General features: G+C 33.7%; 1 protein-coding gene across 3 annotated transcripts in view; it reads right to left on the minus strand.

Moving 5' to 3' along the window:
- Positions 1-270: 270 nt before the first annotated feature.
- The window catches only part of Srfbp1 (serum response factor binding protein 1), a 63,469-nt gene continuing 49,485 nt past the window's right edge, over positions 271-14,254 (minus strand). For all 3 annotated transcript variants that reach the window (XM_078048447.1, XM_078048466.1, XM_078048458.1), the window contains exons 6-9: positions 11,347-11,428; positions 9,941-10,652; positions 1,456-1,496; positions 271-980 (exon numbers count right to left, since the gene is read on the minus strand). In XM_078048447.1, coding sequence (XP_077904573.1) covers positions 796-980; positions 1,456-1,496; positions 9,941-10,652; positions 11,347-11,428 — 1,020 coding nt within the window. In that variant the 3' untranslated portion in view covers positions 271-795. The remainder of the gene's footprint in view (positions 981-1,455; positions 1,497-9,940; positions 10,653-11,346; positions 11,429-14,254) is intronic.

A 14,254-nucleotide genomic window follows, 5' to 3' on the forward strand; every position in this document is an offset into this window, starting at 1 on the left:
AAAATAGGACTGGGGATGTGGCTCAGTGGTTGAGTGCCCCTGACTTCAATCTCTGGTACCAAAAAAGAAGAAGAAAAAAAAAGCTATTATAAGAGTAAATAAATAAATAGTATACATTCTTGATTTAATAGAAATATTTATATGAATATAAAAATGACCTTTGGTTTTGTTGCTACATTTAAACAATTTGCCTTAGTAACTAAAATATAACTTAAAAACCCCAAATTAATTCTGAAAAACTATTTTAGAACAGAAGTACATGACAAGTCATTAGTAATAAGTATAATAAAAAATTAATGTTTATTTATATAATTTATTTTTTGTACGTCCATAATAAAGTAACTACTTTTGTTTTGCTCAAAAGAATAACTTCTAACAAAATATTTTAAATAACTAAGAGGTTCTCAAATTTTTCCATTACTATTTTAAATATACCCTGACATTTATTTTCATGACAAAAAAAACAAACAAAAAAAAAGCTGAACCAGGGAAACATACTTCATGATATGAACAAATAAGAAATCCTAACATTACTATAATTCCCAAATTCTTTTACAGAAGAAATAATCCAAGGAGTATTATTAAAAATTAATTTAAGTGTGCACTTGATTTCTGAAAGATATATATAAACATAACTTGAACTCTCACTTAGCATTTCTATGACCCCTTCAATAAGACTTACTTAGATTTAATGTAAAATAAGTTATATTATTAAATTAAAAAAAAAATTCCCCCCAGGGGGTGGGAAAGACAGGAAAATAACTTTTAGATGGAAAGTCCAAAAAGAAGCACTGATCAATCATCAAATGTAATTTTTTTCCCCTGAAACACAGCAATTTTAGACTGTTGTTCTTTACGCCTCCTGCTTGCTTCCCAAGAAGGATGAAGAGGCAGGTGTAACTGTTGCTTTGTATTTGTAGGTCCTTTTGGTACATTCTTTTTAAATAGATTCTCAGTCTGAGGTTTGTTTTCCAGAAAATCTTGGAAAAGAAAGCAAAAATAATAAAAAAAAATTATTTTTAAATAGCATACATAAGAAACAGATATTTTTCCTTTATCAAACCATTTTTTAAAGGAGAAATTTTGCTTTATTTAAAGTCAATATTTCAGAATTAACTGAAGTCCAATTTGAAGTTAAAATTTTTCATATGAACAATTAATTTTGGAACATGGTTTCTAATCTTTGTAGACTGCTGTTTATTGAGTGTCTCCCAATAAATACTGTGCTGTCTTATTTAAATAGAAACACAGTCTTGCTAACATGGAAGGCTAAAACACAACAACAACAAAAACCCAATAAAATTAAAAATTATATAATTATAAGATGTTCGGTTTCCATTTATGTGGGTGCATAAATTCATTGAGGCCAGTAAGCAATTATAATTTTTCATTCTTCAACTTTGGTAAAGCACTGCTCATTTGCATTTTGGAAGTCAAGTAGACACTGATACATACCTGGGGTGGTTTTGCTCTTTGGAGCTTGTTCTCTATAATCCCTAAAAAAGAAACACATCATTATGATTTTTAAAAGATTTTTTTAAAGGATTTATTTAAATCCTCATGAGGACAACATAATAAAATGGATGATAAAACTTATGCATGGGACTATCATATTCAATTATCCCACAACAATCAATAAAAGAACCCAGGTTTTAGGTACATCAAAGGTTTGCAAGATTCCAACATAAATACAGATACATAAGGGATTTTTATGCTCTCTATCCTTATAGGCCCTTCAGTTTATAACTGAAAAATGTTCTAGTCTGGTTATCTTGCCTCTACTCTTGGGGCTATTTAAAGAATTCCAAGTCTTATTACAGGGAGAAATAAAACAAATATAAAAAAAATTAAGATTTATATTTTGTGGGAAGAGATAGTGATATGTTATTTTCAAACAAGAAAAAAATATACATTTTTGAGGCAGGACTGGGGTGTAAGTAAATATTAATTATTTTCAAGGGTCCAAAAGTGGTTGTGTGTCTGTTCAATATTCTTACTTCTTTGTAAAATTTTTATATCACATTTTCCTAATCTATTAAAGAATGATCTCTAACCTATAAATATACAAAAATAGTTTACTGAAGATAATAGTTACTGAACAAAGTAGCTATTATTGAAGCTAACTGAACTTTAAAATGTGAAGATATACTCTATCAGGTTAGAAAGATAAATGAATTTATTGATTTTTAACAGAACAGTTGTGAAAAGCAGGGATGAAGAAGACGCAGGGATGAAGAAGACGTCATCAAACAGAAAGTAGCTGGGGGCAACTGGTAGGGCAAGTGTTTCCCAACAGCACTACACAGTAAAATTAGTTTACAACGGCAGTCCTAGGCCTTCAAGAAAATCCACCAAGCCAGGTGAGGTGGCACATGCATGTAATCCCAGGGACTTGGGAGGCTGAAACAAGAAGATTGCAAGTTTGAGCACAGCCTCAGCAACTTAGCAATGCCCTTAGCAACTTTTTTTTTCTTTCTTTCTTTTTTTTGAGAGAGAGAGAGAGAGAGAATTTCTTTAATATTTATTCTTTAGTTATCGGCAGACACAACATCTTTGTTTTGTATGTGGTGCTGAGGTTCGAACCCGGGCCGCACACATGCCAGGGAAACGCACTACCGCTTGAGCCACATCCCCAGCCCGCCCTTAGCAACTTATTGAGACCCTGCCTCTAAATAAAAAATGAAAAGAGTTAAGGATATGGCTCAGTGGTAAAGTACCCCTGAGTTAAATCTCCAGTACCAAAACAAAACAAAACAAAACAAAACAAAACAGCAACAAACAACCCTCACCAAAAAAACCCCACAAACAACAAACCCCCCACCATATTCTTTTCAGAAAGTTCTATTTAAATAGAGAGAGAGATGTGCAACATTTTCAAAAGTTTTTCATGAAAGACTAAGTTCAAGTTTCAAAATCTTGATAACTGAATGAATTAGGTAGGCATATTATTTGGCTACAATGAGTTAGGTAGGCATATTATTTGGCTATAATATCTCATTTAATTTTAATGATGAAACTGGACAAATGTGGCATTGCCATGAGTATATCTATTTGTTACCCTATTATAAAAGCGAATCAAGTCTAAAAACAGGATGGATTGAACAAACTAAAATTATTCATGGGAGATGGTCTCTTCCCTCACTGTTATTTGATATTCATTATTATTTTTTAAGGTAAGGATTAGAATCCAGAAGATGGTGAAATAAAGGAAGATGTATCCCATGTTATGGCATGGCAGTAGATGTACAGCCTCTCAGCAAGGTCGCTGAAAGTGGGATTTCACTAAATTTTAATATTGTACACTCAAAGCCATTTAAAGGACTTAGAAATTTGGGTACAATAAATAAAGAAGAAAGAGTTCATCAAAGATAACCAGCAAGCGCTAGTGCAATTTCCCAAGACTAGCAGGGGGGAATCAAAGTCTTGGTACAGAGAAACCTGAGATAAAAAATGTTGCCTAGTCTTAACTGATCCAGAGGCTGCACTGCACATTGATACTCGAAAAGCACGTTATGTATCTTAACTGGACACAGAGAGATGAGGCAGAAGCCATCTGGGGTAAGTGTAGGGCTGCCGTGACTACTGGACCAGGGAGATCAGGAAAAAACAAAAAACTGCAGCCAGAATATCCTGGGAGGTGCCTATGGAGGGGCCTAGGCTGGGTGTAATAGAATATGAAACAGGCACAGAGTAGACTATATCTCGGGGGGATTCCATATGGAAGGGCAAATGGGAATCCAACTTGCTTTTCCTTTGTGTTGCTGAAGCAGGCTGATGCATTTGAGAGGGGTGATGGGGTGGGGTGGAGGGTCCTATGGGCGGTGATGAATACACTCAGGGTCTAAGCCCAGGAAGACCAGGCTCCTGGGAAGCAGTGAGTGAAGCATTGGCCCTCTGCCCCACGAGTGGATTTCTTGGGAGGCTTCTGAGAACCGGACCCAAAGAAGAGATCAGCTACTATCTAGCCCTAGGAGTGGGTTGATTCAGCCTCTCTAAAGCAGGGACCACCCAACAAAGCTCCTGAGGCCTGATTAGACCTCAGCCCCACCTGCTGGAACTCTTCTCACAGAATGCTGCAGAAGCAGAACCCTGGGAGTGCACCACTGTGAACTGGTCCAAATGGATAAAACTCCAAGTGTTAATACTTCCTAATCCATCCCACCTTAAACTGGTGAGAAGGGAAACTGAGTCTTGTATCAAACAGCGTCAATCTTTGTCCATTCCAACTAGCAGCACCTCAAAGAGCAATGCAAAAACAGGAAGGGATTAAAATCCCCTAACCCTTGCTCTATCAGTACATAACTCAAGAAGAATTAGACTGGTGGATGTATGCAGTGACCACCCAGTCTGGTCAACTATTTTGTCCACCTCAGTTAAGAAGGTTCCTTCATTTTAAAACATAAATAAAAAATTTTATATTATTTTTAAAATTCTTTCTGTGTATGTGTGAGTATATATGTGTGTGGAATTCTGGCTGTGCTGACTGCATAAGGAATATATAAACATACACTTATTTCTTTTTCTCTCATTTTTAATTGTAATTATTTTTCCTAGCATTATATTTTGAGGGTTTGGGTTTATTGGATTGTATATTTTTATTTGGTTTTGTATTGTTTGCATTTGTTTATTTCTCTTTCTTCTCCTGTTAACTGCCAAATTCTTTTGTTCTCTCTTTCCCAATACACTGCTGCCTCTATTTTTCCCTTCCTTCCGTATAAACGTCAGTTCCTACATGTCTTCTGAATTCTCTGTTCACTTTTGAAAATGTAGTCTTTACTAACTTCCTGACACATTTCCTTTTCCCCTAAATAACTATATTTCTGCCATCTTTCAGAACTAATTGGTCTATTTAATTCCTGTGCCTATCATTAATGGTCATATAATCATTACTACTGTGAATGATATAGTTGATACCTGCTATTTGCTGTAAAGCCAGTTCTAGTTCATGGTTGTTACCATTATTCTTTAATGGTGGCAAATTTAACAATGTATTGTTTGTTGTTTGCAATGACTGGTACTACTGTTTATTTTGCCCTGCTCTGTGAGGTGTTGGGAACCTAATGGGACATTTAAAGTTCAAAGGTATAAAGACTGCTGTTGAACTAAACATTCTCTCACATTACCCCAATTCAAGTGAGGAGACAAAAAGCCTCAAACCAACAACAAAGACCCAAGGAGGAACAATCAGAGAGGAAACTCAGGTCCCAGCATTTGGCATCTATGCATACATCAAAAACACAGATAAATCTCAGAACAAATAAAATAATTACACACTGAAGAACATGCCCAAAGGAAGAGGTAAAGAAATTGCCTCAGTCAATGCACCAGTCCAAGACTTCTGAAAACCTAAGAAAACAGGGAAACAAATCTTCCCCCAAATTTCATAATGCCTCAACAAAGGATCCCACTGATAATGAGGCAGACAAAGCCTACAGGTAGATTATAAAAAACTGATTATTGAAATGTTCAACAAATAAAAGAAGATCTAAGAAAGGAATTAGGAGAACAATTACAGAATATGAAAGACCATTTTAAAAAAGAAACAGAAACAGTAAAAAGAAACCAAGCAGAACTTCTAGAAATGAAAGTAAAAATTTGATTGAAGGCATCACTAACAGATGAGAAAACAGAACTTCAGCCCTTCTGAAGACAGAACTTCAAGACAGGGTATATGGTCTTGAGTAAAATAAAGGGGAAAAAGTTATAGAACATGACTAGAATATACAAGAAATTTGGGACAATTTTAAAAGACCAAACCTGAGACTCACTGGGATAGAAAAGAATATGGAGACACAAACTGAAGGCACAAAGAACATTTTCAATGAGATAGTTACAGAAAACCTTTCCCATATCAGAAATGAGATAAACATCCACATAAAGGAGGCTTACAGGACTCCAAATAAGAAGCTTACCAAGATATACCATAATCAAAATGCCTAATACAGAAAATAAGGAAAGAATATTAAAAGCTGCAAGAGAGAAACACCAGGCCACATTTAGAGGCAAACCAATAAGCCTCACTTTCAATTTCATAGCTCAGATGCTAAAATCAAGGAGGGCATGGAATGAGATATTCCAAACCCTAAAAGGAAACAACTGCCAGCAAAGTTACTATACCAAGCAAAGCTCAGTTTCAAATTAAAAGGGGGAAATAAAAACTTTCCATGACAAGAATAAACTAAAAGAATTCATGAGTACCAATCCAACTACAAAGAATACTTAGACAAACTGCAAAAAAGGACCTGAAAATCAATTTCCAAAGCTCCAAAACACAGAAAGTTCAATAGACAAATAATCCACTAAATGAGAATTAAAACAGGATAAAATATAGCAAAAAACCAACCAACCAAACAAACAAAAAAACAAAATGGAAGAAAATCACAAACACAAATCTACACTAATGCTGAAAGTTCATGATTTCAACTCTCCAAATAAAAGACACAGGTAGGAGAATGGATCAGAAAACAAGATCTAACAATAACAATATGCTGTCTATAAGAGACTCATCTTATAGGCAAAGACATCCACAGGCTGAAGGTACTAGGATGGCAACATATATTTCGTACATAAGGACCAAGAAAATAAGCAGGAACAGCTAGTCTCATAGGTGACAAAGTAGATTTCAGGCAAATATTAATTAGAAGAGACAAGAAGGCTACTATATCCTAGTCCTAATCAAGGGAATAACCAACAAGAAGATAATAGTACACATTTATGTCCCAAATGTCAACATACTCAATTACATGTCATTAAATCTACAAAGACCCCAATACAATACTGGGTGATTTCAACACACCCATCACCAACAGACAGGTCATTAAAACATAAAAATCAATACAGATATCTCCAACCTAAACAATATAAATCAAATGGACCTAATGAACCGCTACATAATATTCTACCCCCAAACAGCTGAATTCACCTTCTCAGCTGTACATGAAACTTTCTCCAAAATAGGTCACATCCTAGACCACAAAGCAAATCTTAGCAAAACAACAACATTAATCCCACGTATCCTATCAGATCATAATGAAATGAAGCAAGAGATCAACAGCAAGAAAAATAATAGAAACCACTTGGACACATGGAGATCAAACAACACTCATTTAAATGAAGACTAGATCAAAGAAGAAAGGAGACTAGAAATCAAAAATTCTCAGAAATGAATAAGTACATACATACAATGTATCAAAATCTCTGGGACAGTAGTGAAAGCAGCTCTAGGAGGAAAATTGATGGCACTGAGTGCTTACATTAAAAAAATTAAATCCCAAATAAGTAATTTTATGGTCCACTTCAAGTCCTTAGAAAAGGAAGAACAAAGTAATTTCCAAACCAGGAAAAGGCAGGAAATAATTAAAACCAGAGTAAAAATCAAATGAGTTGGTTCCTTAAAAATATGAACAAGATTGAGAAACTCTTAACCAAACTAACCAAAAGAAAGAGTGAGAAGAAGCAAATCAACAAAATCAGAGATGAAAACAGACTGTTTATCACCATAGACCCCTCTGAAATCCAAAGGATTATAAAAACCTATTTTGAAAATTTATACTACAATAAACTGGAAAATCTGGAAAGCACTGATCAATTTCAAGACACATATGACCTGCCCAAATTGAATCAGAAGATACAGAAAATCTAAACAGACCAATATTAAATAATAAAATTCAAAGAGAAATTAAAAGCCTTCCAAAAAAGCAAAGCCCAGGACCTGATGGATTCTCAGCTCAGTTCTACCAAACCTTTACAGAAGACCTAACACAAGTCTTTCTCAAATTATTCCATGAAAATGGGAGAGAACACTCCCAAATACATTATAATGAAGCCATTATAACCCTGATACCAAAACTATACAAGATGCAACAGGAAAGAATATTACAGATCAATGATGAACATAGATGCAAAATACTTAATAAAATATTAGCAAACTGCATTCAAAAACACATCAAAAAGATAATACATCATGATCAAGTTGTTTTCATTCCAGGGATGCAAGGTTGGTTCAATATATGCAAATTAATAAATGTAATTCATCACTTAAACAAATTATGGACAAAAATCACATGATCATCTCAATAGAGGCAGAAAGAGGCCTCTGAATGGTCAAAGAGGTCATACTACCAAAAGCAATACACAGATTCACTGCAATCCCCATAATATTCTTCATGGGATTAGAACAAACAATTCTTAATTGGAAGAGTAAGAGAATCAGAGTAGCCTAAGCAATAATAAGCAAAAAAGTGAAGCAGGAGGCATTACAGTACCTGATGTGAAATTATACTACATAGCTATTGTAACAAAAATCAGCATTGTAATGGCATCAAAATAGACATGAAGAACAATGGAATAGAATAGAAGACAAAGAGACAAATACACATACTTTTAGCCATCTTTTAAAAAATGGTGCTGGGAAAACAGGATAGATGTATGTATAAAAATGAAAACAGACCTCCCTCCCAACAAAACTCAAACTGAAATGGATGAAAAACTTAGGAATTCCATCAGAAACTTCACAACTGCTAGAAGAAAACATAGAGTGATCAACACTTCATCATGTAGGTGCTGGTACTAACTTCCTTAAGATCTCCAAAGTGCAAGAAATAAAACCAAGAATCACTAAGTGGGATGCCTTCAAATTAAAACATATTTGTACAGCAAAGGAAATGATTAAAAGAGCATGAGCGTGAAAAAAGAGCCTACAGAATGGGGGAAAAAATCTTGGCCAGCTACCACTTCCATAGGGGACTAATAACCAGAATATACAGAACTCAGAAAAGTTAATGCCAAAAAACCAAATAACTCAACCAATAAATGGACAAAGAATTGAACAGAAACTTCTCAAAAGAAGAAACACAAATGGACAACAAAATAAATGAAAAAATGTTTAACATCTACAGCAATCAGGAGAATGAAAATCAAAACTAATAAAATTTCATCTTATTGCAGTTCAGAATGTCAATGATCAAGAATAATAATAAGTGCTAGTGAGGTTGCGGGAAAAAGAAACATTTGTACATAGTTGGTGCAGATTAGCCTAACCACTCTGGAAAGCAGTATAGAGATTCCTCAAAAAACTAGGAACAGAATTACCATAAGACGCAACTATCGCACTTGGTATATTCCTAAAAGATCTAAAGTCAGCATATTACAGCTATACAGCCACCTCAATGTTTACAGATGCACAATAGCTAAATTATGGAATCAAACCAAATGCCCATTAATAGATGAATGAAGAAAGAAATTGGGATATATGTGTACACAAACACACACACACACACACTATGGAGTTATACTTAGCCATCAAAAAGAATGAAATTACAGGGGCTGGGGTTGTGGCTCAGAAGTAGAGTGCTTGCCTAGCATGCATGAGGCACTGGGCTCAATCCTCAGCACCACATAAAAATAAAATAATTTATTGGTGCACTAATCTGTGTCCACCTATAACTAAAAAATAAATATTAAAAAAAGAATGAAATTACAGTATTTGCTGGTAAATGGATAGAAGCAGAAAATATCATGCCAAGTGAAATAAGCCAAACTCAGAAACTCAACTGAATGTTTTCTCTCACATAAGGAAGTTAGAGCAAAACAAAGAGGAGGAGGAAGGAAGGATAGGCTAATACAAAGAACTAATCAAATACACTAATGGATGAGTGAAAGGAAGTCAAGTAGAGGAAGGAAAATGGGAGAGGGAAGGAGGGACAGGACAGAAAAGGGCGGTGGCTGGGTGTGTGTGTGTGTGTGTGTGTGTGTGTGTGTGCATGGCGGTGGCTGGGTGTGTGTGTGTGTGTGCATGTGTGTGCCATAAACTGATATCAATTTCCATGCATGTGTGAGTTTGTCAGGATGAACCCAACTACAATGTATAACTATAAAGTTCTAATTAAAAAAATAAAAAATAAGTACTAATAATTATTTCAGAATAAAAAAATAACCTTACCTTCTAGAGCTTTTAGATTCAGACAAAGAATGGAAAAACACTGATTCTAACTTCCTGGCTTCTGTACTTGGCTTGTTTTTGTCATTTCTTACATTCAAATGGGTTTCATGAGTCTCTTCCTTGGGTAAAAACTGGAGGGGTTTTTGTTCCTTAGCTGAAGAATGGCAACTACTTTCTTTCCTTCGTGTCCGCCTGGCTTTCCCAATGAAAAAGTCATCACCGCTATCACTATCCTCGGACATGGAAGACTGTTTGTAGAACCTTTCTTCTGTGCTGTCATCAAAATATACCTTTTCCTCTTCATGTAATTCTTCTTCGATATCACTGTTACCATCAACTGAGCTATCAGGCACCTTCATTATTTTTGTTTGATTTAATGTTTTCATTTTTGTTTCAGCAGGTGTGTGCTCAGGTTGACAAAGGACTACAGAATCCTCTCCCAAACGCTTTGACAGAGACTCTGTAATGTTTACTGCTTTGGATCCATGTTCTACCTTGGCTATTTTTTCCTTTGAATTATTTGTTGGTTTCTTTGCCTGTATTTTGGCTTCTTTCACTTTCTGCTCACTGGTGATAGTTTCTTCAGGCTGTAATTTCCTTGCATCATCATTTGAACACAAAGTATCTTTATAATGATTTTCTTCTGAAGTATTCTTTGATGAGTCAACTTTGGTAGCATTTTGTCTTGCATCTTTAAAGGCTTGCACAGCAGCTGCAAGAAAAACAGTACATGACTTATTTCAGCATTGAAACATATAAAACATCACTGTTTTAGGACAGAAATTCTTAAATTATTTGGAAACATTTAAGAGGAAAACTTGAATTTATAATTAAATATTTAAAATGAGATAATTAACAAAAAAATCTTTTGATTTCTTAAAAATATAACTCATGACAGGCTCAGATGCATCCATTTCTAAGCTGCCAAATAAAAGAAGAATCACCCTTTCTTCATATTTTGGAGTTACAAAGAACAGTAAAAATGTCACTGAATATAAATAAAGGAAAACGGCGACTTTAATTTCTGTATTCATAATGCATTAAATAATTTCAACTGTGCTTTCAAACAAAAATAAATCTCATCTAACCTGTGGCAAAAGTATTTAATTCTCTATATTTGATAATGCATTTAAATATTATGTGAAATGGCTAAATAAAAAATATTATGAGTTTAATCAGCATTTAGAACAGCAAATATATTCAACTTGATCATGTATATTTAAATGCACTGAATATAATATACATAATATGTATATTATATTAAAATTTAAGAAAAAACAGATTTAGTTTTTCTTCAGAATCAGATACTTTTTATATTTGCAGGTACCTTCCACATTTTTAAATATTTGAAAGGAACTCATGCTTATATTATAAAATACTCAAGAGTTAAATCATTTCATTCATACCTTTAAGCACATCTATTTTTTTCTTCAGAAGAGGGTGTACTGCTAGTCTGGCAACTGCTCTTTCAGATGCTGTAGAATCTGGCTGCAAATTGAAAAAAATACATATATGGGAATAAAATCAAATCTTTTAAAATTAGGAAACAATTTAGTTAATAATCAATAGATAACTTATCTATGCTAAAGGTATACATCATGCTGGCAAAAAATATTATTACTTTGGAACAATTAAAATAATAATGTAATCAATAAAAAGTACTATTTACTTATTATAATAATTATTTTTGGAACATGGACTGTTCCAGATAAATATCTGGAAATGTAGATAATGCAACAAATATCTGAAAATTGAATAAATTTTGGAAACAATGTTTTCAGAATTATACTCCTCATCAAATGTGAAATAGACACCTAGGAATTACCAAATATTATATATTTATATTTTGAAAGTGAGTATCACCACTGTATCCTTAGAATTTGAAACATTGCCTAATTTAAAGTCAACCTTGATAAAAATCTGATGATGACTGAATTTAAAAAGATCATACATATATTGTTGTTTTATTAATTTAGAAAATTCATACTATTGGTTAATTGCTTTAAATATCTTATGTGAACCAACAACTTCCAAATTACTACCTCCAATTCTAACATGAGCTCAGATTCATATATTTAACTACCTACTTGATTCATTTACTTGACATATCAAGACAAAACTCTTTGATTTTCTTTTCCAAATAAACCCCTTCTCCTATTGTTTCTACCATCTTATTGAACTTTCTATTTTTCTGAGTGCTCAGCCCTAAAACTAAGGATTCTTTCACCATATTTCTTCTTCCCTCACATCTCACAATAAATCCTTTAGCAAATCTTGTGGCTCTATCTGCAAAATATATCCAGAAGCAATCACCTCTCAACATTTTTACTCTTTCTGCCTTTGACAGAATCACCAGTATCTGAAGTGAACCAAGTTAATAAGCCCATAGTGAATTGGTCTTCTTTGGATTTTGCTCTCATAGATAATGCTTAAGCCATTTCATTGCAAACTCCTCTCTACCTGGAATGTTCTACTCACAAACACATAAATAGCTGTTCATTTCATTGTATTCAGGTTCACGTTCCAAAGCTATCTCAACTAGCAAAATATTTTCCATCACTATTTACTTCACAGAACTTAACACTGTATGCCATTGCAAATATATTCATACCTACGAAACATGGTGTAGATCTGGTGACTTAACAGTGTCTGCAAGAGCAGGTACTAAATAAACAAATCAAGCCAGTGATTAAATTTCATCATTATGTGAAACTAGAGCTACAAGCTTCAAATGTCTTTGTCCTAAAGTTATCCTTCATTGTTTTAGCCAAATATGTTGGCTTTTCTCTCCCAGTGATATAAACATATGAACACCTAAACAAAAGCAGGATAATGGCAGTTTAAAGTTATGTTCTCTTTGGAGTACTTAGCTGAATAATGTTAAGTCAAAAAACTTAACATTATTTTTTGGCCCCGCCCACGTGACTCAGCCAATCGGCCTCAAGAGCAGGTGTCAATCCTGTGCTAGGACAACCTGCTAATTGTCTCCTTAACTGAGGCTGAAGTGTCCCCACAAAATTCATGTCCACCTGGAAACTCAAAATGTGACCTTGATAAAAATATTTGCAAAGAAAATTAAAATGAGACTATAGTATAAAAAACCAGCTTTAGTGACAGCTGCTCTAAATCCAAGAAAGTTGAATCTTGTGTATCAAGGAAAAAAGGAAAAAACTTTTTAGCTTTTCAGTAAACATTAAGGTTTAAAATAAAAGCTCTGCTATAATAGACCTTTGTTGCCAAAGCCAATCAACATGTTAGAGAACTAAATGTGTATCCAGAATGGTGGCATTCTTTGAGATTTTTGCATTATAGAAACAGAAGAAGTGATATTTCGAATAGAAGAAGTAAATTTAATCTCAGGATTAATCCCAGAAGATTAAAACATAAAAACAAGAACAACAACAACAACAACAAAAAAAAAACAATTAATGCTGATAAATGTTATACATTTCCCAGGAAATTACCCTTCACATTATAAGGGAAAAGAGGACACTCCAGGAGAAGCTTTTACATTTGACTGCTTATTTCAATGTATTTCCCCTTTGAAACTAAGTTCACTTCAAAGATAATCTGTAATATTTGAATATCAGTGTCTTTAAAAAACAAGTAAGTTAGAAAGCACCTGTTCTCATTATGTAAATTAATCTCATACATTTTATATAAGAAATTCTAAGAATCCTAAAGAAATCTTAATTAAAATGTATTCATACCCGATTGCTCAAAAACTATTGCCACTCTCAAATCCCTGCTTTAACAAAGTGCTAACATCTTTGCTGAGCTGGGTATTTTTCTTTCTAGAGATAACTATATCTTTTCATGGTAGTTATAAAAGCTGTAGAATTGACTGTCTAGTGTAAACTTGGGGTATTATTTATTAATCATATTATTTTTAAATTTATTCAATTTTATTTCTCTGCCCCAGAAAATTGTCCCAGATGATAACTGTGATTTAGTAATATGATAGTAAATTCTTTTTTAAAAAACTGTCTCTACAGTATTATTTACAATTATATAATTATGTAAATGAAGGAGAGTTTTCTTCTAATTTCTTTTAAATGTTTCCCTCTATTATAGAATTATAATAGCATTAAAGTTAATAATCAAACATAATTTGTTTTCAGGATGCAACTTTGTGCGGGGGCTTACTTGGGGGAGAATATCAAATTAATAAAAAGGTAGAATGATTTGAAAAGAGGCATTGTGTTGTGTAATTCCAGAACTGCTACTCATGCTGTAGTCATCAAATTTGAACTGCACAGTCAAATGCAGCAGCAGTGAGTTCAGCCAACTAAGAACTTTGGGTCTGCAACTTAT

This window comes from Ictidomys tridecemlineatus, chromosome 1, assembly GCF_052094955.1.
Source record: "Ictidomys tridecemlineatus isolate mIctTri1 chromosome 1, mIctTri1.hap1, whole genome shotgun sequence".
Lineage (NCBI taxonomy): Eukaryota > Metazoa > Chordata > Mammalia > Rodentia > Sciuridae > Ictidomys > Ictidomys tridecemlineatus.